The following is a 26,528-nucleotide window of genomic DNA, read 5'->3' as shown; positions in this document are numbered from 1 at the left end:
CCTGCTTCTATATCTGCTCCCCCCTCCCCCTCTTGTTCCCGTAGGAAATGCGCCCTGCTTTTTTTTAGCATGTTAACTGCAAAAATAAACAAACAGACAAGTCCTATCCACCTGTCTGTCCTCGCTTGGCCCTCTCCCAGGTGCGGCAGGGTCTGCTCTCTCTGCACTTGTGGGCCTGAAGGGCTTTGTGTTGTTTTGCTGCCAGGATGATCAATGGCTTGTTTGTGATACTGGGGAGAGATGGCCCGGACCACACAGCCGCAACGAGCGGGGGGAGATTATGGAGGAACGCTGAGCCGGTTGGGGAACACTGCAGCCTGCACCTGTTGCTGAGTGTTGCTGGGGGTTTAGTTGGGCCAGAGGGGCGGTCGGACGTCACGTGGGCGCCGCTTCACAGGAAGCCGGGGCTCGTTTCTCAACCTTCTCATGACACGCACTTCCTCCTCCTTCCACCCAAAACTGCGGCCTGGGCTTGTGTCACCAGTCAGGAAGAGGGTAAACTTAGCTGTTTTTTGACAATTATTTAGATTTTTTTTAAGGAATCTACCACTTTCATTCAGCAAGAATGCATTAAATTGATCAAAAGTGACATTAGAGACATTTATAATGTTAAATATAAAATAAATAATAATAATAATAATAATCATGAAAAAAAGGGATTTCCACAAAAAATATGGTACAGTCTTTCACATTGATAGTAATACGAATTTTTTCTTGTGCATCAAATCAGCATATCAGAATGATTTCTGAAGGATTATGTGACACGTGTGAAGACATGATGATGAAAATTCAGCCATGCATCACAGGAATTAATTACATTTTAAAATACATTAAAATATAAAATAATATACAATTATAATAATATTTCACAATATTACTGCACAAAAAAACATGATTTGGTAAGCATAAGAGACCTTTCAAAAACTTTGAAAGTAATTTAAAGTTCCTTTTTCAAATTTTTAAATATTGCAAATAATTTATTTCAATAAAGAAATCATTAAAAAAATTACATTTCAGTCAACCTTTTGTAAGTGTTTGTTTTGTTTAATACACAAGTTTATTTGAATTTTATGAATTTTAATTCATTATTTTGTTTTATTATTTGTTTTATTATTTTATTTTAATAAACAATGATTGTTTTATACTTTTTTGCAAATTTTTATTAAATATTTTTTTCAGGGGTTCAGTAAATATTGTGTAATATCAGGGTTTGTTTCATTAGAGCAGCTTTGTGTATATCTCATTTGTTATTATAATTTATACATAATACAATTTATCATGTATATATTATTATATTATGTCAAACATTGCTCACTCTGCTCTTTAGATATCATAACGGTGCCATTGAAAAACCTATATTTGTTGACCACTAGTCCATTATGTCCTAGTCTCAGCCTCAGACACCACGTCCACGGGCCGTTGGCTGAACATCAGATGCATATGGCACACTTATCTGGATATACTTCAGGAGTTTTGAAGTCATCATCTGATTGGTTGAATTCTACAGGATGTCCGCGAGACGAGTGTGTTGCATTCTTTAATGGTCAACCTAGAAACAAATGCTGTGACGCCAAACTCCCTCGGGGAAGAAGAATGTGCACAATTTTCTTGAATAATTTATAGACGCACGCCGATCTGTTATTACAGGGGCATTGACTTTACATATTCACGCCCCTAAACATGACGCAGAACAAAATGTCAGTCAAACATCCTCTTGGGCGGTCCTTGACCAATGAAAGCCTTGACCTTCTGCCGTCAGTCTGAAGGTCTGTCTACGCGAGACTAATTATGTCCTAACCAATGTGACATGGTAAGGAGGGATTAAACCTCTACCATGTAAACCTTTCTTATACATTTTGCTTTATCCATCTGCACTGAGTGACAGGACTTTTACTTGGTCTCTCTGATGTAGCGCCGATTAACTCGTCCACAGTGAAATCTCATTGTTCCTGAATTCTTCGCTTTAACTGTATATTAAACAAAATATATTGATTGGCTCCGATTGTGTCAACACGCAGCATTTCCGCTTTTAGTGTGAACAGGCAAATTACTGGTCACCTGAAACCTGTTGGGTTCTAGTAAGGACACTGCATTCAAGATAAACGCTACACCAGAGGTGGACAGTAACTAAGTACATGTACAGTTTTGAGTATCTGTACTTTACTGAAGTATTATTTTTTAGGGATACTTTTACTTTAACTTCACTACATTTGAAAGACAAACTATCGTACTTTTTGCTCCACTACATTTCTATCAAGGTCCTCAAAGTCGAAAGTCGTTTCTGTAGCAGCTTTAAAAGTCAGTGGATGATTTTTTTCTTCTTTAAAAGTTTTTTTTTTTTTCCAGATAGCCTATCAGTAATCACTCTTGTATAGGGTCATGTGAAGTTTCCCAACATTTTTTTAACACTGATCAGTTTATAGCAAAATGGAAGAAGATGGTTCCTTGGCACAGGGTGTGCACCCATGGCTATACTTAAAATGTATGTTTCAGTTTTCTCAAAAGATTAAAGATTAGTTTAGTTGGCATACACTTGACACATGTCTAATAAAATGTTCAAAAATGTAGATGTCTGGGAGAAAGAGAAGAGTAAACAGTTGGGAGAATATCAGATGTGTATCAGAGTATAGGGTCCTTGCATTCAGCCTTAAAGTGACAGCAGCTTTGTAAAGAGCTTTGTAACTTTTATACAAGAAATTAATTTCAATACTTCTATACAAATGTAAAGTCGTAAGCTAGCATGTCGGATGGAGCATCACTGACTGGCTTAAACCACCATGGCATAGCGTGCATTTATACAACAATGCAACAATAATAAAATAATGCATTGACATAAAAAATTAAATGTACTTTTAATACTTAAGTACTTTTAAAAACAAGTACTTCTGTACTTTTACTTAAGTAAAAATCTGTTTTTAGAACTTTCACTTGTAACGGAGTAATATTTGACCAGTAGTACTTTTACTCAAGTAATAGAGTTGTGTACTTTGTCCACCTCTGCGCTACACAAGTAAAACTTGTGGCTCAAGTTCAGTCAAGTTCGCTGTGTAATGTCTAAAAGTGTGACCTGCCTGACTCCTAAAGCTTGTCAAGCTTGTAAAGTAGCAAATTTGCTCAGTCCACTCCCGCTATCAGAAATGTGAGGGCAGAACATGAGCTGCCGCCTGCATGCTTGGGATGACTGAAAGCCTGGGCTGATGATGTCATGTGTCAACCTTCCTGACTCATCATTTATCTAATTGAGCTTTGAATCATGGGACAGGGAGAGGCCCTTTCCCTCCCTTAACTGTCTGATTCCACATTCCACTGTAATCCGTAACTAACACTGCCTAATTCTCCAGCACACGATCGCACCACCCCAGAGGGCATGATCGTACACACACCATCAGATAAATAGCTCACACACAGTGCGCTACTGCCAACTACTCACCATAAACTTGCCCACATTGGTTCCTTATTCACATACGCTCACGCAACCTCACCACGTTGGTACGTCACTGCACCCTGCATGTTTCTTGACTCATAATCGCACAGACATGGTTTCGGCTCGGCCCACACAGAATCTGACCCACTGGGTTCAAACGCCCATCATTTGATAATCTTTCAGATTTGTCAGAGGAGCCTAGCGGTTGGCACACATGCCCCGACACAAATAGAGAGCAGCTTCTTTTAGTGTATCAGAAACATACTGCATTCCAGAACGAATGGCTATTATAAGACATTTCTATTTTAGTGAATCAAATGTGGACCGATTCTCAAAGAACTTACTCTTATGAGTTGGTTCTTTTAAGTGAATAAAACAAACACTACTGTAATAATATTAGAGAGAATAAGAGACTTCTTTCAAAAGCAACTTTTGATCGTGGAACTTCTGAAATCTTCAAATGAACTGTGACACTTAAATCAGTGTAGCTACTAGCTAGCTTTTTGTGTATATATGTAGTTACAATATGTATTTAGAGATGGAAACAATTAGTTTTTTCAGTAGTATTTTATATTAACATTTATTATTTTAATTTGTATATTTTTCTTTATTTTTATATATTTTTCATATTTTTGCATTTTATTAAATGTATTATATTATTAGTAGTAGTATTTATTGAAATATATAATTTCGCAATGGAAAAATGCATTTTTATTTTTGAATATTTGTATTTTTTATGAAATGTATCACTTTAGTTTGTTTTGGGCAGTTGCCGGAAGTTTTCCTTTCAGTTGCTAAAGTGTTTAAACGGCATGTTCTGAGTTGTTGCCAAACTTCAAGTCTACATGGTATTCTGGTCCCTAGATATGACTCAGATTCTTCCTTCAATGAAGGTCTGATCAGTAATAGCACACTTAGTTTCCGCTTGGCTCTAGTTATGGCTAAAAGCATTCATTCCTTTCCCATCCTCTTCCTCCATCTCTCGCCCAACACCTTCACCTCCATCAGCTATACAGTCAGCCCTGGCAATACGTCATCCCTTTTTAAAGGGTGAATCACCAGCCATAGTTCACATCTGTTCTCGGCTCAAAGAACCTAACCAGGGAAAACAAGCAATTACCGGTGGGCTTTTTCAATCAACTCTTTGGCGAGTCGGCTGGGGGGCTTGGGATGGAGGGAAGGTGGGTGGAGGAGATAATTAGACACGGTTAAAAATATCCCAGCTCATTGTCTCCGCTGTCCCACATCCTCAGATAAGTATGCGGCTATTGGCGCAAGGATCATGTGCTACTGGGAGGAATGTTTTGAATGCTTGAGACTGTTATGTGCTGCCGAACGGCCGCTGAGGCTCACATGACGGGGAAGAGTGCTTAGAAGAAGCTGTTTGTATGTTTTGACTGCTTCTCAGAACAAGATGAACATTTTAAGAGCTGTCCACGTTTCTAAATCATGTTCATTCTCATATTTGTTTGACCACATTCATGCATTATCATTATATATATTTATTTATTTTTGCTCAAAATTTTACTTGTGGTCCCTCCAAATATTGAATCATTGATTACATACTGTAGTAGTAGTTTGTTTCTGCCTATATCTGAATATATATATAAAAGAACACAAACTGATCACACCATTTCCTGTTTCTGCAGCCTTCACTTCCTGTCCTGTATACTCTGTCCAGTCAAGCAACCCATGAGGCCGTTCACCTCCTCTGCAGGATGTTGGTCTTTGACCCAGTAAGTGTTCTTGATACCCTGTTCTCATAAACTGGAACATTACAAACTACAGTACATACTAAAATGTATTAAAACATTTTTATTTATATATATATATATATATATATATATATATATATATATATATATATATATATATATATATATATATATATATATATATATATATATATATATATATATATATATATATATATATATATATATATATATATATATATATATATATATATATATATATATATATATACATATACTGTGTATGTATGTATATATATATATATATATATACTGTGTATATATACATATACATACATACATACATACATACATACATACATACATGCATACATACATACAACATACATACAACATACATACATACATACATACATACATACATACATACATACATACATACATGCATACATACATACAACATACATACAACATACATACATACATACATACATACATACATACATACATACATACATACATGCATACATACATACAACATACATACATACATACATACATACATACATACATACATACATACATACATACATACATACACATATACATATATATATACATATATACATATATATATACATGATTAATAATTTAATATATTTTGATTTGTATAATATAAAACGTTATTTTGGATTTTTTTATTGTATAAATAATTTAGCATATATGTATATAATATACATGAATTTATATTATATTAATATTATTAAAATTGTATTAAAATTATATAATATAATTGATATAATATAATGTATATGATTATATGAAATATGATCAAATGAAATGTCATTTTATTATATAGTTTATACATGTTTTAATATACACAATATTATATAAAATAATATATATGGTTATATATTATTCAAATATTTTTAGTTTATTTTATTAATAATTGAATATTTATATAATTTATGTAATTTGTAATATACACATTTCATTTTCAATTTAAAGCATATCTGTAAAATTTTTAAAAGGAAAATTCTGTTCCCCAATACAGTCGAAGCGGATCTCTGCGAAGGACGCCCTGGCACACCCGTATCTGGACGAGGGGCGTCTGCGCTACCACACCTGCATGTGCAAATGCTGCTACACCACATCCTCTGGCCGCGTCTACACCAGTGACTTTGAGCCTGTCACCAACCCTAAGTTTGACGACGGCTTTGAAAAGAACCTGACGTCAGTTCGGCAGGTCAAAGGTTAGTGTGGCGCTCTCACCTGTTGATGATGATTCATTCAGTTCTATTATTGTGCTGATTACAGTGCACATTATACAACATGTGAGCCAAATATTGTTGGCCTATTAATTTTAACCTTTTGTCCTGATCCAGCTTTGGTTTGTACCAAAGTGTGTATATGAGCTAAAGGTCTTAATTGAATTGACCCTATTTGAGAGCATGGGCCCATCATGCCACTGCGTGTTAATCAGAAGTCTTGCTGGGCGTCTCCTGCTCCAGATCCCCTGCTGCTCCTGTTGTTTTTGTCCCTTGTTTTCACCCTTCATTCGGGGCCCCTGGATCTGTGCTTGCCTTCCACTGTCAGCGGGTATTAGTGAGAGTCTGTCGCTAAAAGCAGGCTTGCTGTGCTGTCGGCTCAAAATAACTCTGCCCTTCACCCTCCCTCCTCTTCCTCCATCCTGTGTGCAACGTGTTTCCACTGGAGGATTAATCAGTGCGGATGGAGCCGACCGCCTAGAGACTTAAACCGCTTTAGGGTAGGCAGCCGTGTTTGGAATGCGAGGGGAACCCCTTTTGGATCGACACATGAGGAGTTTCCACGTTGCCTGAGCTAGTTTTAAGCTTAACAGCTTGTCTACTAAATTAAAGAGTACAGAATTACAGATATTACAGACTGCCTGCAGAATATTCCTGCAGAATCAACTCTTTGACTTATAATGTTACTGCTAAAATAGATCTTCACTTAACTCATAGTTTAGATTTGGAGTTTTAGTTTGCAAGGAGTGTCATCTAAGCCAGTTACATCTCCTCCACCTTTTTTGTTACAAGGAACGATGACAAAATTTTGTGTAAACTGTGCCTTTAACAGGTAAACAGGTTTAGCTTGCTGTATACATTTTAATGAGATTAACCTAAAAATGGAAATTCTGTCGTCATTTACTCACCCTCAAGTTACTCCAAACCCATGTATTCTTTATATTCATTATTATTTATAACTACAAACTGATATTATTGCTTATTTCTCATGATCCCTCATCTTTATTTCCACACATAGAGATCATTCATCAGTTCATCCTGGAGCAGCAGAAGGGGAATCGGGTACCACTCTGTATCAACCCCCAATCAGCTGCCTTCAAAAGCTTTATCAGGTGAGTCTGCCTTTCTCTGTACATACTTAGATTTTATGGGTGAATCTCATGATCAGATGTCCAGGTCATATTTAAAAATATATATAGCATAAAAAATAAGGCCTGTGTTTAGGTTCATAAACATTCTTATTTCTGTAATGTTAAATATTAGGGTTGTAACGGTACATGTGTTCGTCCCAAACCGTCACGGTATGGACATCATGGTATGGTGCACACAGTCAGATGACAAATACAGTCAGTCACAGGCAATCCACACTCCAAACCAGAAGGGGGCGCAACCGCCACAACAGGAAAAAGAAAGAGCTCGCTAGTAGCCTATACGCAGAGTTTTGATTCATTTTTGGGACACGCTCCACTAACTTCGCGGAAAGGAAACCTGGATGACAGAAAGCTGCATCCATTTTGTTTTCTTTATGTTAAAAAGCACAATATTTTGTTTTAGTGTACCCTTTACAGTTTTAAATGATGTCTTAAGGCCAAAATACACTTTTTACGTGTATGCGAGGGTCAGCGAACAGTGCTCATGATGCAAATTTCGTCATCAGATATGTACATATGACATTTTTTTGCAGTATTTAAATGGGTTGTAACTCGTGGCGAGAGATTGCTCAAAACTGCACATGCGTCAAACGATACTTTGCAAGGCTGTGTGTGCGACTGTGCGCCTACTAAGTATACTTTCGGCTTTACTCTTATCTGTGTGACCATAAATGACTGAGTATAAGTTGTTTCCGCTGTAATAATGAGACAAAATCATTTGGCATTGTGCCGATTTGTTGGCCTAGAAATCTAGATGCACCCTAGCGGCAGCAAATCTAATTTGCAGCCAGTGTAGTCTAGCAACTCTCCGTTGGCGTGCGCGCTGGAAAAAACAAACTCTGGTCTGGCCAATCACATCGTGTATAGAGTCGGTGGGCGGGCTTAACATAATGACGGCAGAGTTGCAGCGGTTCCGCGTGCTACTTGTAAACAAAGAAGCTGCCGAACAGCGGCCTTTCGAATCCGCTTTGGCCGTGACTCTGGAAGACTTGAGTTAAGCTTTTCTTTGAGAAAAGAACAAAGAACGGCACTGAAGTCATTCTTAATAAGGGAAGATGCGTTTTGCCGACCGGATACAGCAAAAGTTTGATCTATCAACTAGCTCCGCTTCACCTTCTTCGCTGCTCTGGTTGGTTTTAGCGCTATCCTATTGCGTACAGAGGGAATTTGAAAGACAACCGTTTATCCCGTCCCTCGGATTGAGCCCTGTCAATGGTGAGTTCCCAGACCCAACATCTTGATGTGGGTCTGGCTTGTCAGGCTACCGATTTGTGGCATCAGAGTCCATCTCACTACTACAGTCTAGTGATGAAATGTGCGTGTCCTGGAAATGGGAAGCCTCAGGTGCCACTTCACTCGCTGTCTCCTTGTGAAAGGTGAAGTAGACTCCCTCTCACTCATCAAGTTAATGAACTCACACGCAAAGAAAAGTGCAATAACTAATCTTTGCACAAATTTAATTTTCATTATTCTATTTATGTTGTACTTTTATAACACAAGGGATGATTTTCAGTTTTATAGCTGATTTATTAGCACTGCAAAAAATATGACCTATGCAAGAGTGCAGAATACAGTAAAAGAGGCTGTACTGAACCAACTACCTCAAGGGGGACTAAATTCCACTAGGTGGAACAAACTGTAATTTGCACTATTGTCTGTTCAAAATAAATGTAGAAAAAAAAACCTAGTATTGGGGATTTGTTGCTTTTTCCTGTTGTATCGAACCGTGAACCCAAAACATATACGTACCAAACCATGACTTATGTGTACCGTTACACCCCTATTATATTATTATATACAGTATACTCAACTCTATATCTCTCTCTTTTTTTTTATATATATATATATATATATATATATATATATATATATATATATATAGTTATAACTGTTATGTATACATACAGTTTTTCTTTACAGATGTGCTTTATATTGTAATTATTTAATTTGTATTTAAATAATTTATATTTTTTATTTATTCAGATAATTATTATTATTTTACATTTCAGAAGTGAGAATGAGATTTTTCACATTAAAAGAGCTGCTGATAATTGTGGCCGTGATCGGTTTTATGAAAAAAATATCACAGTACAAAGAATTGAATAGACCTGAAAATTAGCTTTTTCTTCATGCAAAATATTATTTTTATAATAAACATACTTTTTATTCAAATTTTGTGAGATTCACCTTCATGTCTATGTTCCCAACCTCAGGGTTAACAGACTTGCCATGTCAAAGCCAGTGAGCGTGAATGTCAGGATTTGTTAGGGGAACCATGTTTTTGCTTTGGGTTGCTATTGCCAACATGCCATTATTTCATATTTAGGCAAACTTTTTACATAAAAGAGTGTTTAATGTTTGTTCTCTAACTATTATTGGTAACAACTACTGCAACTTTTGGTGTCCTGACAAATCTAGTGCTTTTCAAGCTTATGTTATTTCCCAGTGTCTCAACACTAGATGGAGACATCACCTTATTCTTATAGCAAGACATAACAATCCTTTCTTTCTTTCTTATTTTCTTTCCACAGCTCGACAGTAGCTCAGCCTTCTGAGATGCCTCCATCTCCTCTAGTTTGGGAGTAACTGAGGATGGCGGAGAAGATGGCGTTGATAACAGTGGCGGAGGACGTCCCTCCCTAGGCCCGTCCCGCGTCCACCCTCGCCCCCCACGGACTACTGACCCCCAGGCTTCCCCAAACCTGCGTAGCATTTCACTGGAGTATAGGACTAGCCATGTCACTGACGTGTATGTGTGTGTACTGTAATACTTACTAAATGGGAGTTTTATAGAAGCAACCACTGCTGATGAGTTCAACTGGGACACGGGAAGGGTGGGCATGGTCACGGGGGGTCCGTTCGTACATACCCACTGCTCTGTAGTAGTATACTGAAGGTTCGCGCTTCACTTTCGGAAGACAAAGTCGACCCCTGTGGACTTGAATGTATTTTGAACAGCAGGGCAACAGAATCTGCGCAGTATCCCTGAAGGAAAACTCTTCATGACTATGTGTGCAAGTAATCATGCTTTATTTATTCATGGAAACAGGAAGTGCAGTGGTTCATGTAGTGTGGAAAGAAGGCAAGTTTCTCTGAATCAGACTTTTTTTTGCTCACGCTAGCACCTTACTAAGAACCAGGGCCATCGTCTAGGGTGGAAAATCGCTGTCCTGGCCCTCAAAGGTCCTTTGTAGTAGCCTATTTATTAGGCCAACCCATATAAATTTGTCCCGGGCCTTGTTAATATTAGCGACGGCCCTCGTAAGAACTGTGACCACTTGTTTGGCTAGAGTGAGCTGCTCATTGCGTTTATTACCTTCAACGCCGGTCTGATTTTTATGACTTTCTTCCATTTTTGCTTTCTTTCTCTATCGATCTATCTTTGTTCATATCTTGCTTTCCATCTCATATTCAACTTTCGTCAGAAAAAGAAATCTGTATTCTTTAGTGCAGCACTTGGCAGAGATACTGATTCATAGGCTTCCTTTAGTACTCCTGAATGTGGATGTGTTGTCAGTATTTAGTACTTCGGGTGGGTGGGTAAATGAATGGCACAGCGGTTGAGGATCCAAAGCATGCGAGATTGGCTCGAAACTAATTGCTTGTACCTAAAGGGTTTATTTGAAGAAAAGGAGATTTTGTGTCCCGGTACAGGTGCTTGTCTCCTACCGAGACTGAAAACCCTACTAGCATGTAGCGACATAATATAGTGAGGTTGTTCTCAGATGACCTTGGAACCCTGCTATCCCTGATGGAGTATCTAGAATAGCATGAAAACCAAATTAAAAGCCTAAAAACAAAAAAGAAAACAAAGAAATTAGATAAATAATAGGTTGAACTGTTGGTCAACCAAACCATTCCATAATTGCAATGGTATATTACCAATCCTTGTCCCTGAAGACAAGTGACGAACACCATTGTGAGTGCATGTTTGGACCCGTGCATGTTTATAACTGACCGTGGCATCACGCTAGTGATCCTGTGTATGTCAGTTCAGTGTCGTCTTCTTTGACCCCCCCCGCCCCGCACCCCTCCCTTCAAAAGCCCTTTTTCTGTTGAAGGACCCGTGGAGAGGATGGATCTGAAAAGGGTGCCTGGGAATGGCATTTGCTGTGGGTCTGGAAAGCAATTGGAAGTAGTTTTCACTCACTGTACCATGCTTAAATTTCCCATAATGCTTTCTGCACTCTCTCAGACTAAAAGAAAACAAATGGAAAATATTTAATATATTTTTAGATAATTATTTTTATTTCTTCCTCAATGTGCTATGGCATGCTTTCCCATGATCCACTGAGTATGGTATGTAAATAAGTGAGTAGCAGGTAGATTTCAATAGAAACGCAAAATCTACACAAAAAAAACCTATGTATAAAAATAAAAAAAATCGCCAAACAAAAAAAAATGTAATACTGCTGTATAGAAGTTGAATTAGCCTGCACATTTTTAGGGCTGTGAAATTTGATTTTATTTTTGAGACTTGCAAATAATTGTACATATTTTTTTTTCTTCTCTTTTCTCCTTTTATTTCCCCCTGCACTAGAAAGTGTAGACAAAGAAATAATCCAAAACAGTATAAGTACAAAAACAAACAAAAAACACATAACCAATTATGTTAATTGTGTCTTATGTGCTCCGGAGCTGTGGATATGAGTATTGAAGTAGAGCCCTTTTTTAATTATTATTATTATTAATTTCCTTTAAAGAAACACTGAACTGTTTGTGTATATGTATATAATGGATTCACATTGTTGGTCTCTACCTCTCGAGCTCAATGACTTGGTTGTTTACCTCCACGCTTTTATTTTTATGTGGAGATTTAAAACTTGAATGTCCCTTCCGACTTTTATATTCCTATCAAACCCTGTATAAAGAAATCAAAGTCATTAAAATTGCAATTGGTTGGAGGTGGTTCCCATCATCATATCCTTGTACAAAGTACCATGTTCTCACCCCAGTGTTCTCTGACTGTTATATCACACAGCATACTTGTCCTGCGAGACAACCTACGATAATTAACATGGCATTCTTCACCGAGAGACATCGGATGAGATAAACGTACAAAATATGTGGCAATTATAGAACATACAAGTAGCAGGCGTACCTGAGATAATGTGCGGATTCAAACAGAGCCTGTGAGAAGAGACTAACGCGCAAGCTCGGTCGGGCCAAATGGGGAAGGTACTGCACTTGCTGTCAAGTTTTATAAGGAAGTTTGAAGTTTATACTCAGAGTTAATGGTATTTGAATACATTTTACGACATATATGACTATAATATCAAATTTGCATTCGATGCCCTGAAAGCGGAGGAGGTGATTCTTAGGGACCGGAAGGACTCTGTGGATGTGTTCTGTGTTTTGAAAAATCACCGGTCTCTTTTCAGAGTGTAGATTTGAAGTACAGTGGTGAAGCTCATTAAATGTTGACATTTAAAACAGCTAGCTGTGTTTCTGTCCTTATTTTACTTGTGTTGGTGTTGTTTCATGCATGTTTCTTGAACAAAAAATGATGACCAAGTTAAATTGAGCACCAAATTGGTAACCATATGGCCTGGTTTCACAGTCAAGGATTAGGCCTTAGTGCAATTAGGATATTTAAATAGCTTTTATAAAATGTTCCTTACAAAACGTTACTGGTGTGCATATTGATACAAAACAATGACATGCCACTGACATTTAAGATAACGGTTATTTTAAGATGTATATTATACATTGCTTTCAGTTAAAACAGATCAAACATGCATTTATTTTATTCTTGTCTATGTTAAAAATGAATTTGCTTATGTTGGTTTTTCCTTCAGAAAGGTGCTATGAACAAGCTCAGGCACTTTATTGTTTTTGTTTAACATTTATAAATTATGATTATATGTTCATGTACACAATGGCAATCAAAAGAATGGAATGGAAATAAAAAGTTGGGGATTGGGTGTTAGCTTAGATGAGGCCATCTTTTGATTTTGATAATATCATACCAAAGAGAATGGAGTGTTTTAGAGAAAATCAAAGCAACTAATCTATTGTTAAAGGCACAATATGTAAGATTTTTTTATTCAATATGTAGATGTTTTATTAGACAGGTGAGCAACTGTTTAAATACGTTAATTGACAGAAAACGTATCATTGTTATATAGCTCAACACAGTTAGTCTTATTGTTTAAATCTCGTTTTCTTGATTTACCGCAAGTACTGTTTTACCATGTCTAATATCGATATACTGTACACTGTAAAAAATACAAACGGAAAATGTACTGGTAATTTTCTGCCAGTATATTATCCAGTAATATTACGGAAATTTCCGTTAACCCTTAAAGGGTTAGTTCACCCAAAAATGAAAATTCTGTCATTAATTACTTACCCTCATGTCGTTCGACACCCGTAAGACCTCCGTTCATCTTCAGAACACAAATGAAGATATTTTAGTTGAAATCTGATGGCTCTGAAAGGCCTCCATTGGCACAATGCATGGTTCACTCTCAAGACCCTTAAAAGGTACTAAAGACGTCGTTACAAAGTCCATCTCACTATAGTGGTTCTAAAATAACTTTATGAATTGGCGAGAATAGTTTTTGTGGGGAAAAAAACCCTAAATAACGACTTATATAGTGATGACGATTTCAAAACATGGCATCATGAAGCTTCGAAGCGTTATGAATCAGTGAGTCGAATCAGCAGTTTGGATCGCCAAATTTCAGCAGTTTGGCGGTTTGACACGCGATCCGAATCATGATTCGACTCACTGATTCATAACGCTTCGAAGCTTCATGATGCCGTGTTTTGAAATTGTTGAATTTCAGAGCCATCAGATTTCAACTAAAATATCTTCATTTGTGTTCCGAAGATGAACGGAGGTCTTACGGGTGTCGAACGACATGAGGGTAAGTTATTAATGACAGAATTTTCATTTTTGGGTGAACTAACCCTTTAAAACACAAACTAATGCAATGTGTAATTCAAAATACAGGTAAAACACCAGTAAAAAAAACAATACAGAAAATTCATATTTATACAGTACATTGTGCCCTATTTGTACAGACTTTTTTTCTACAGTGTAGCTTACTGCAACAAGTGTGCAACAAGCAGTGTTGCCACAGTTACTTTGAAAAAGTAACTTAGTTACTTTACAGATTACTTGATTTTAAAAGTAACTAAGTTACTTTACAGATTACTTGATTTTAAAAGTAACTAAGTTAGATTACAAGTTACTTTATTAGTTACATTCATCAGTTGCCAACAACACCTCTGCAGCCTCAACATAAAAATGACAACCGTTTTTGCCAACACTAAACATAAAACACTAAACATAAAACCCTAAACATGTTAATGAAAAGGTACCAATTACTTTGTGTTCTTATTAAATACATTTATGAAAAACATTTTTAATTTATATATGAATGTAAATAATGATATGGGCCTACACAAATAATATAAAATTACAAGATTTATATTTTATTGTAAACGTAATGTGCAGCTCTGTAAAGGGACAACAAATATTTGATCGATCCGTGAGAACAATATATTTTTTAATAATCTTTAAGTGCACAAAACTATGAAAATATATGAAACGCTTCAAAACAGAGCGGCTACAAAGCGCTTATGCGTATCCCGGGTGCAGAATGATGCGCTTAAAGCAACATGGAATCAGTGTGTGCAGTGCAGCGCGAGTGCACATTGAAAAGTTCACGGCATAAAGAGAAGATGAGCGTTGAGCCCACAAATCCTAGTCTACTATGTAGCCTATATCGGTCCAAACATTCACTGATTATTTGTTTCTTCACAGTTTTTAATTCTGGTTATTGTGCGTGTGATGCTAATTAATAGTCCTTGTGTTGTCACCTGAGTATAGCGAGCACAACATCTTTCAGAACCGCTAGATAAACTCCAGGAAGATAAATTATTTTATCAACATATCAAGTATTATAACGGTAATATATCATATGGAGTGAGCTTTACCGTGCTGCTGACTGGAACCGAACGCGACGCGCAGTTTTGCTGAACGGAGAATGATTGACAGCTACAGCGGAGGAAAGACATTCAGCTATGGAATGGCTTTAGATGACTTTGTAGGCTACTAGCAAATAATAATATTCTAATAATGATTGCTGAAGGATAATGTGACAATATATATTTCTGATGATTATTTAATTATCACGACATGCCTAATCTGAGCAAGTGACTGCCTGTCTTGAGTTTTGTCGACAGACGGAGGCGGCCGCCTCGTAGTTCTCTATGCAGGAAAACCCCTGCTGAGACTAAACAAGAAAGCAAAAATATATATTTTTACTAAGGAAAATGACAAAAAAAGTAACTCACAGGGACTTGGATAAGTTACTTTAATCTGATTACTGGTTTGGAAATAGTAACGTGTTAGATTACTCGTTACTGGAAAAAGTGGTCAAATTAGAGTAACGCGTTACTAAGTAACGCGTTACTGGCATCACTGGCAACAAGTGTCTCATAATAGTGAATGCACAGAGTAGCATTATAGCATAACTTTCAACACACTCAAATGTATCTAATATGATTAAAAAAAACAGCGCTGGGTTACCCCACATACGCATGAGCGGAAGAAGCAGAAGCGCGGCCTCGTTACGCTCCAACGGCTTTCAGCCCCACCCTGCGTCATACTCAAGTGGCAATCTCCTGCAGTTTCTCTTGAAGCCAACACGGAGTGACTTAAACTGCAATTCATCGACTGGCCACTAGGGTCAGGCTCCAGTAGGGAGCAGAATCTCATTGAGCCCCATGTTAAAATGCCCAACTTTACACCAGAAAAACACGTTTACAGCCTGGTACAAATTGTGGTTTTGATCTATGCGGCTAATTTTGCCCTTCATGACAACTGTGAGGGGGGTGAATTTTTCTGTGAGGGGGCAAAACTCATTCGTTTACATTATATAAAGCTTTAAGGTCCTGCATAATTAAGGGCGTGGCCACTTTGAGTGACAGGTGGATAGCCATTTATCTACTGTCTGTTAGTCATCGTGTCACCTCAGCTCCACCCAGGCCGACTCTTTGCCCATTTTCTATTATTTGAGAGTGACGTGCTGACAGCTCGTCCCTACTTTGCACTTCAAAATGGCTCTTCAGAATCCTATGGGTGACGACACAATATTTTTTTACAGTCTATGGTCAGACTACAGTAAAGTTAATAAGTCTTTAATACATTAGCTCATCCATGAATATGATTTCTGCCCGAGTCTCATTGGATTCTTTTCCACCGGCTGTAGAAGTGAAGACTACAACCCCCATGATTCTGTGAAATCAAGGTGTCATCAAGCTACGACTTTGTTTTTAATGAGCGACCTCTAGCGGTGAAAATTACATATTGTGCCTTTAATATTATTTACTTAGGTTTGTGCTGTGGTTTTCCACCAAAATGATGTCGGGATTTAATGAAAGACAAACAGGATGGACCATGATATTGAGTGCAAGGCCTCAATTGAGTGCAGGCCTCAATAATAACTTTAAAAATATAGCTGCGAGCAGCCATTAACGGGGCCAAGCGCAAAGAACAAGACAAGACATGCCAACATGGCTGGGAGGGTTAGACCAACTGCAACAATGAGCAATTAAAGGCATTTTAAGATGATTTTAGGAAATAATGGCTGAAAAATCACATATACAGTCACTAATAATATGATTTAATGGTTTGTGACTTTTGACCAATAGGTGGCGCAGTAACGAAATTGATGTGGTGTGGTCAGAGTGATATGACAATGACAAAGGCAAAGTTTGGTGTCAGTATGTCAAAGCATTGCAGCGATACAGCCTCAAGAGTCATTTTGGCATCATGGCTCAACTTTGTCGCTGCAGTATATGAAAACGGTTTTGTCTGTTGACATGAAATTAATAACTTTTTGCTGTCATGGTCTGAAGATGTTACGATCCGATTTTGGTGAAAATCAGGCAAATAGTCTAGGAGGAGTTCGAAAAAGTAGGTTTCTGAAGGAAATTAAAATGGCGAACAGAATGTTTGGCCAAATATGGCAAAATTGGAATCTATGTTTTTGGCATGACCTAAGGAATCTATTGAAACCATTTTTATGACAATAGTCAAATTTAATCAAAAGTTATTAGCATTATTGGAAAATTCATTATAATTTTTTGAATACTTTCAAGGCTTGGTGACGAAGATGCACACCGAGTTTCGTAATGATACGCCAATGCGTTTGTAAAACATAGCACTTTCTGACAAAATTCAAAATGGCCGACGCCCAAAATGGTTGATATGGGAAAATTGGGTATGGCATGGCTCGGCGTGATGCCCCGACTCTAAAGAGTCCAGTTTTGTGATATTTGGCTAAAGCGTTCTTGAGTTATAATCAAAAATATCAAATTTTTGTATCTCTGGACCACTAGGTGGCACTGTGATGAAACGCTGCAGGCAGCCTGAAGTCATGGTTGGCATAACACACACCAAGATTGGTTAGAATATGCTAAAGCGTTGCGGAGACAGAGCCTAACTTTCATTTTTGTGGGCACTTTGTCGATTTTATTCGAGCGTTATTCAATAATGGTTTGACTAATCATCTCAAGTCTAATCCGGTTTTGTCAGCAGAGTCTGAAGATGATCTGGTTCAATGTTCGTGCAAATTGGAGCAACGGCCTAGGAGGAGTTTGCAAAAGTAGGTTTTTCGGTTAATTAAAAATGGCGGGAAAATTATTATGACGGAAAATGATGTTTCTAGCCCTTATGGTTCAAAAGTTATTAGCACAAATATGAGTCAAACTTTGGACAGGTGGTGGCGCTAGAGGGATTGTTTTAGAGATTCCAAAATTAGTGTGGTTAATGCTGGGACTGTCCTCTATCTGTGTGCCAAATTTCATAACTTTCCCGCAAGCGGTTCTATGGCCATAGACTTGCGGCGGAATAATAATAATAAGAAGAAATCTAACGATTTCAATAGGTGCCCGCACCTTTGGTGCTTGGCCCCTAATAAGACAAAACAAGAAATAAACAGATTCAAATCGAGATATTTCTCATTCTAATTCAACCCCTAAACATCTGTTTTTTTCCTTTTCTTTGAAAAAACAGGGATTTCTTTAAAATGTACAGTACAGAGACATTAAAAATACACTGAATTATGGGAAGGACTTTTTTACATTCAATCAAACAAAAAAAAAGCAAGTATGAACGTAAGTTCATGTATCATTCCTGTAACACATGGAATTTCGTTGATGTATTAATGCAAGAAACAAGTTCCTCTACGTTGCTGCAGATGAGCGCTGAGATCTAATCAAGACATCTAAATGTGACAAATGGAAATGTACAAACAGATTAGGAAATATGGCAAATCCTGCCAACTGGGGGAATGTTGTACCAGAAAGTTTAGCTAAAGGGATTTACACCTCTTTCAACTTTGTTTGTATGAAATAATCTTTCAAAGTATGATTTATGCATCTTATTTTTAACCTGCACTGGTTAAACATGCAAGATGTATCAGAGAAATCATGAAACATGAGTGTAATTTCTTAAAGGCACAACAGTTAGATTCCTTTACCAAGGATTTTGTGATAGAAGTAGGGCAGCTCAGCAAAGATTAACCCCAGGTTTCACAGACAAGATTTAAGTCCCAGTCTAAAATGCATGTTTGAGCTGTTTTAACTGTTTTAACTTGCACTGGCATATCTTAAAATATGTCACTACCATTGTTTTTGTCTCATGCACACCATAATGCTTTTTTAAGGAGCATTTATACACTACTTATAAGGTACTTAAATGTCTTAATTAAACCCAGGCCTAATCCTGGCTGAATCTAATCCCTGTCTGTGAAACCAGGCGTACTGTATTGACTTCAAAGTACCAAAAATAACAGCTATGATATGAGAAGATAAAGTTACACAGTATAGTGTAAAGATGTGTGGATTCATAAAATGACTACTATTAATCATTGTTGTTTATTCAATTTTTGGAAAGTTTGTTGGGTATAAAACAACATTCTATCACCTATCAGCCCACGCAGCATGACAAAAGAAGTCTAACAGAGCTGTCTTTTGTTATGAGGTCAGGAGTATAGACAATAATGTCTTATTACGAGATGTATGCGTTTGACTTTTTGGTTTAATATCTTGAAAGCTCACAAAATGTTATCGCTGATGCATGGGGAATTCTTCACATGCGCACGTACACACACACACACACACACACTACTTTGATGCTGCTGGGGCTTTTCTTTCTAAAACAATAAGCGCTTTCACTGGCGTCTCCAGGTGAAATAAGGGGATTGTGGGCCGCCATCTGGACGCTGTAGTGACTCGAAGTGCAGACAACAGGACAACAGGTTATCATGACCTTTCATTTCATTCAAAGTTCAAATACTACACAGAACAAACAGGATAAATACACTATAAGGTTTCTTCTAAAAAGTGTTTCAGCAATAGCTATTGAACTTACAAGAAAGAAAAATATGTTTTAATTAAAAAAAAATAGGTATAGCTGCGAGGAGCAATTGTCGGGGTTCAAGCGTTTAAGGCCTGTAAGCACATGCGTAAAAATATATTATGTTTTATTTAGCAAGCATGTAAACACTTATAGATGGAAAAGTCCATTTACAGCCAATACAGGCATATAACATTTGTTCCCTTTTAGTCGGTCACGTTTTACTGCGGGAACATGACTATCTCTACGTTGGGGTCGAGACTCACCTACCTTCGGGAAGGCGGAGTCCCCTTATACCTATACCCCGATCTAGAGCTATTTCTGCTGGACAGCAAAATAGAGCTACTTCGGCGAATAGCCAGGGTGACCTGAGGATTCCGGTTAGGGCTACCCCGCCGAGGCAATCTTCGTAGGCCCCTATTCTCTCTGACGCGCCGCAGCCGGTTGAGCTCCCATGAGAGAGCACATTCTCAACTACCTCAACAACTGGCTGATTCTGGCCCAGTCGAGAGAGCAGTTGTGCGAACACAGGGACATGGTGCTCAGTCACCTCAGCCAGTTGGGACTTCGGGTCAACTGGGAAAAGAGCAAACTCTCCCATGTGCAGAGGATCTCTTTTCTCGGTATGTAGTTGGACTCGGTCAATCTGACAGCGTGCCTCACAGAGGAGCGCGTCCAGTCGGTGTTGAACTGCTTGAATTCGTTCAAACGCAGAACAGTGGTCCCACTGAAACATTTTCAAAGGGCTCATGAGGCATATGGCATCCACAGCCGCAGTAACCCCGCTTGGGTTGCTTCATATGAGGCCGCTTCAACACTGGCTCCACAACCGAGTCCCGAAATGGGCATGGCTGAGCAAAACCCATGACTTTCAGCCCTTGGTCAGACACTTCGTTTCTACGGGCAGGTGTTCCCCTAGAACAGGTGTCCAGGCATGCTGTGGTCTCCATGGATGCCTCTACCACCAGCTGGGGGGGCCACATACAACGGGCCCATTCTAAGTGTCGGCTTGCTGTGACATTCCCCTCCTCATGGACCAGATAAGTGCGCTTTATTGCTCCAGTAAGTGCCCCAGCTAGGCAAACCCTGTTGAGTTCCTCCACCACTATACGGCTGTCAGATGGAGGGAAATCTGACAGCAGGCCCAGTAGCGTAAGTGCACCCCAGTGCTGCGCCCCCTGCTGAGCTAGGTGCCATATGTTTTGACCCCTACAGCAGTCCCGGATATGTGTATTCTTCCACGGTATGGCTCCCTACAGCGAGCCCGTGTCTTTTCCTTGGCATAATCCGCTTTGCCGTCTCTGTCCGGTGTAGTCTCTCGACTAGGTTGGCCGGGGCCACCCCAGAGACATATCATATGTTGTACTGCCCGGATGGCCAGTCCATATGTGTATCTCCCACATTATACCTCCCTACGGGTACGATATGGACTACGCAGCATCCCCTCAGGGCACGCTTTCCCAGCGTTATCCAATACTCTGCTGAGTGGGTCTTGCGGAACAGCAGCAGTGACTCTCCTAGCGTAAGTTAGCAACAGGGGTCTGAGGGGTTTACGCAGTGTGCTGGAAGTGGCAACAGCCGTAGCAAGGATCCCAATTTGTCTGTGACGTCCCTTGTCCCGTCGCCAAGGTTGCTGTACCATCACTGCACGGCTGAGTCACTAGTTCTCCTCAGTGAAAAACAAATGTGCGCTGCATACGCTTCTATATTTATACCCGTACGGCGGGGCAGAGCGCGAGATGCAAATCTGGCCATTGGCCTGTTCTGTATACACTGGAACCTGATTGGGCTCCCATAAGTGATCCCAATTCGTCGGTGACTTCCAACGTACGTCTCCGTTCCCTCCGTCAGGGAACGAGGGTTACATACGTTTTTTTGAGAGTTATAGCTCCACGTCTTGCCCGATCTCCACCACTTTTTTAGGTGTCCTCAGAGTGTGCCCATACATACTGTATGTGTGAAAATTTTTGTGTAAATATCTAATTTAGTTTTGAAATTATAGACACTTACATATATTTATGAGCATAAAAATGACCCATGGGCAATATTGATTGGATTTTTTTGCCACTTCCTATCAAAATGTTGACATTTGGGCAATATTGTTTAGCTTTCGCCCTGTGTTTTCTAATTTCATGTGGTGGTTTTGTCTTGATCGGACAAACGGTTTAGAAGATATTCGCAAAAGTTTTTTAAGCGCTAAATCACACCGTTGCACAAACCATAAATCATGTATGGTATCGTTGGACTCGGCAAGGATTCAGGAGTCTAAGAAGGTGACATCCATGAAAAGAGCTGGCTCGAAACTTCTCAGGCTCCTTTAGGGGTTTGTGCCAATGACGCATACCAAGTTTCTTTCCAATCGGCCTCTTTTAACCTTGTCTAATAGATGCTCATATGTAATGGCTCATGTTTTATGAGATATGCCAATGTCCTCATAGACAGACATGGTACCCTGGACAAAGACACTGCATGCAGATTTTCAATTCAATCGGACTAACGGTGAAGTAGTTATAGAAATGTTCATGTTTTTTTTCCTGCTATAGCGCCACCAAGAGGCCAGTTGCCGCGCCCACAGAATGAGCTTTTACATAGGTGTGCTGAGTTTGGGGAAAATATCTCATTCCATTTACGAGTTATAGCCAATTTGGTAAAAGTGTCTCCTCCCACTTTGAACATTTTACGGGCCTTAGGGACCATGCACTGAAATTTCGACAAGTCTCTTGCTGCACAGGTTTAGTTCCGATCAAGCCAAAAACCTAGGACTAGTTCGCAAATATCTCCAGAATATCTCCGAAAATTTCTCCAGAATGACAGGCAAATCTGAGGTATTGTCTTAGCCTGACAAGCCAGACCCACATCAAGATGTTCGGTCTGGAAACTCATCATTGACAGAATCCGAGGGGCGGGATAAACGGTTGTTTTTTAAATTCCCTCTGCACCCAATTGGATAGCGCCATGAGCGCCACAACCAACCAGAGCAAAGAAGAAGGTGAAGCCGAGCTAACGTTAGTTGATAGACTTTCGCCGTATCCGGTCGGCAAAACTTCGAACATATCTTCTTTTCTTAAGAATGACTTCAGTGCCATTCTTTGTTCTTTTCTCAAAGAAAAGCTTAACTCCAAGTCTTCCAGAGTCATGGCCAAAGCCGATTCAAAAGACCGCTGTTCGCCAGCTTCTTTGTTTACGAGTAGCACGCAGAACCTCCGCAACTCTGCCGTGACGTGCCGTCATTATGTTAAGCCCGCCCACCGACTCTACACACGCTGTGATTGGCCTGACCAGAGTTTGGTTTTTCCAGCTCTCAGGTCTACCGAGAGTTGCTAGACTACACTCGCGGCAAAATACATTTTCTGCCACTAGGGTGCGTCTAGATTTCTGGGCTAGTATTGTCTGTCTTGAGCCAATGATTCCAATGATATAATACACTTGAGCCTATGCTTAACGGTTCAGGAGGTATAAGCCATTTCGTACTTTTGATGGCTGAAACGCCCCTGTCAGGCCAATCGGGGCGAGCCTTGGAGAAGTTGTAGGCAATGTGAGTACTACCAATCCTCAAAGTTTCAAGTCTCTACGACTTACGCTTTGGTCTGCCCAATCACTTTTAGGGGAGAATGCTGATCCTTGGAAAAAGTACTGAAAGAGTATCAAAGAGGAACCTCCACATCTATTTGTATTAATTATGCGTGTAGTACATTGTGAAATTGACAGTGCATTTCCGTGATGTCGTTATCTTGAATGTCACATATGCTTGCACAGATTTTCAGGTTCTGCACTTAACCTAAAAAGAAAAGCTTACAACCACACAGGAAGTTCTATCATGTTTAAAACGTTTTTTTTTTATTTTTTACTATAAGTAACAATAGTTACTATTTGATTATTTTTAACCTTACTCGTTTATCACATTGAATTGAATAGGATACACTATTGTAGCCATATTGATATATAAAAATACAAAGAGCAAGAAAATATATTCCATTCTGGATATATTTATCAACAACATGAAGTGCATTAAACATTACGTCACATCAGGGTTTCCAAAACTGGGGAACTGCAGGGGGTTTGTGAGTTAAATGAAAAGCTAACTGTTAATAAAATAAATCATAATTTTAAAATGATAAAAATGTGTTCGAAAGACAAAAGCCTTCTAAAGACATAGCAATGCATGGTTAAATGACTAACTGAGTTGGAATTCTAAAAAATAGTTCATGTGTTAATCAGGAGTTGATTCGATGTGTTGAGAAAACACTCCTTAACTGAAATGATTTCTTTAAATCCAGTGGTCAAATGCTCTTTGGCCTCTCAATTTTAAATGTAATTATAGCCACCAGACAAGTGGCTGGTCTGTGTGTGCAATTTCACAAAACTTGAGGACTTAATGAATGAACGTATGTAAGAGATATGGGAGAGTGGGGGGAAACTCTAACTAATTGATTTTTTTCCTAATAATAAAGCTGCCCGTTTGCAGTTTAACTGCAAAAACATAATCATAAAGCGATCAGTGGATTCCCATCATCCGTCCTCATCCTATTATCACTTTCATTATGCACAGCTCTGCTAAAAGGAACAATGCAACAATGTATTGCAGAAAATGGACTGTACACGTGCTTGACTCACACAAATTGATGTCAATGCTATTAAAACATGAAAATATCCAAGTAGGCTACTTTCGCTTTTGCATTATGCAGTGAACTTCCCATCCATTTGTTTTAGCAACTAATGAAAGTTATACATAGCAACCATGTTACAGGATTTGACAACTAAGAGTGCAATGCAGGTTTTCTACGGCAAGCCGTTTAGACTTTTATTCATTCTCAGGATATGAACTCTTGAAAATCAACAATTACATTTTCACTAGTTAAAATGTAAATTAGTCGGTAAAATGCCCCCACTCTGACAAAGCAATTTGCTTTTATACATTAACACCAAAATCAGAGCACAATCAGTTTTAGCTTAAAATTAAAAAGACAAGCTAAAACAACAGTAGATAAATGTTATTATTATTGAGGTCATTTTTAAATATAAAGTCCAAATATTTTTATTCAAACACCTAGTCAAATTACATTTGTTGTTACTAAATCATGTGTTTTTAATTAATAAACATGTTTTATAAATCAGGAATGGCCCATTTTACCTGAAAATATTGCATGACCTCAAAATGTTAATTGGTAGGCAAATAACTACGGAAGCCCTAAAAGTCAATGGATTATCAACTGTATTCAAATTGAAATATTATAGCTAGACCTTAAAGTCAAATAATAAAGTAAAGAAAAAAACATCTAGGTATCTAAATTACAAGTTTAACAAAAAGTGGCCCTTTTTACCGGCATTTACACTATAATCTAATTACACTGCTTAATTTTTGGAATCTGATTATTTAATCCACAACCTACTACCCAGAAATGTTTGAAAAATAATCATTATTTCACTGAACAGACAAATGATGTGCTCTTCAACAGAAGAGCGAGGACTTTTATTATGAAATAAAAACTTTATGTTAGTGATCAATGAGGAAGTGGTTCCTCTGTTATCCTTCAAACTATGTGCATGTGACGCATGTTATACGTTGTATTATATAGTTACAACTCGAAATAGGCCATATATACTCAATATTATTGTAGTGCTTAGACTTTGCAAGCAAACTTAGAAAAAATTGAAAGTAACAGCAGAACATAGACATAGACCCTCCTCATGCCTCCTGCGGTGGCGGGCGCTGATCTGGTCCGCACGCCGGTGCAGCTGTACCGCTTTTTACTCCGCTGCTGCAAACTCCTGCCATCAGCAGCCATGCAGAAACACTACCAACACGCCATCAGACAGGTGCTTTTAAATGAGTGAAAGCGCCTTTAAAATGAGCTGTCAGGCTGCAATGAATGTGAAGAAATGGTCTGTGTAGATTCACCTGTCCCGCTGTCAGGTGTCAATGTGACTTTTTTCTTTCAGAGCTACAACAGTCATGCGGATGAGGATGATCCAGAAAGGATTCGGATGATCATTCAAAGAGCTAAATCCGATGCGGACTGGATATTAACTAAAGTAAGCTTCGTTGGCACCAGAGAAAATAATCGTCATTATTTGAATAACATTTGATACTTTTTTTTTTATCTTCCTAGTACACTAAAAAGAAGTGACCACCATGGAAAATATTCAGCATGAAGCTGCCAGAGGTCATGCCTACAGTGAACAATGCCAATGAAACTGAAATCATACCAACTGATTGTAGAGCACCAAATATTTATATAAACTTTTACAAGTTTGACAGTCTGCTGGTTTTTACTTTATAAGCTTTTATAAAAGTCTTTAAAAGCATCCAATTATGTTTTGAACATTTAATGTTTAAAATAAAGACAATAAAACAAGGCCCACACCCTTAGATTTGCCTTTTATTCGCTTTGAATCAGTAGCGGCTCCTGACCATAAATTTAGGTAACGTTAGGGCACATTCTGGGTCTTTGGATTACACTTCCTTTTTAAAGCCATTAAAGTCATAACCATATAAAGTCATATGCTAGCTTGCACATTTCATTTTCATTTTGTTCATTGTAGTTAAAGTTAACTTAATATTGTGTTTTGTGTTAATAAATGCATTTAATGTTA

General features: G+C 38.4%; 2 protein-coding genes across 2 annotated transcripts in view; both read left to right on the top strand.

The window, feature by feature from the left end:
• The window catches only part of nlk2 (nemo-like kinase, type 2), a 100,133-nt gene extending 87,137 nt beyond the window's left edge, over positions 1–12,996 (top strand). Inside the window, exons 8-11 of the mRNA XM_079823098.1 lie at positions 5,074–5,160; positions 6,194–6,392; positions 7,426–7,519; positions 10,090–12,996. Coding sequence (XP_079679224.1) covers positions 5,074–5,160; positions 6,194–6,392; positions 7,426–7,519; positions 10,090–10,144 — 435 coding nt within the window. The 3' untranslated portion in view covers positions 10,145–12,996. The remainder of the gene's footprint in view (positions 1–5,073; positions 5,161–6,193; positions 6,393–7,425; positions 7,520–10,089) is intronic.
• A 12,437-nt stretch (positions 12,997–25,433) lies between these two features.
• On the top strand, positions 25,434–26,528 carry lyrm9 (LYR motif containing 9). Its single transcript, XM_079823097.1, has 3 exons — positions 25,434–25,751; positions 25,875–25,967; positions 26,045–26,528. Exons 1-3 carry the CDS (start codon positions 25,623–25,625, stop codon positions 26,060–26,062), a joined length of 240 nt encoding a protein of 79 aa, XP_079679223.1. The 5' UTR covers positions 25,434–25,622; the 3' UTR covers positions 26,063–26,528.

The sequence above is a fragment of the Gobio gobio genome, assembly GCF_949357685.1.
Source record: "Gobio gobio genome assembly, chromosome: 8".
NCBI classification, from domain to species: domain Eukaryota; kingdom Metazoa; phylum Chordata; class Actinopteri; order Cypriniformes; family Gobionidae; genus Gobio; species Gobio gobio.
The sequence above is the reverse complement of the archived record's forward strand: the minus strand, read 5'-3'. Positions and strand labels throughout refer to the sequence as shown.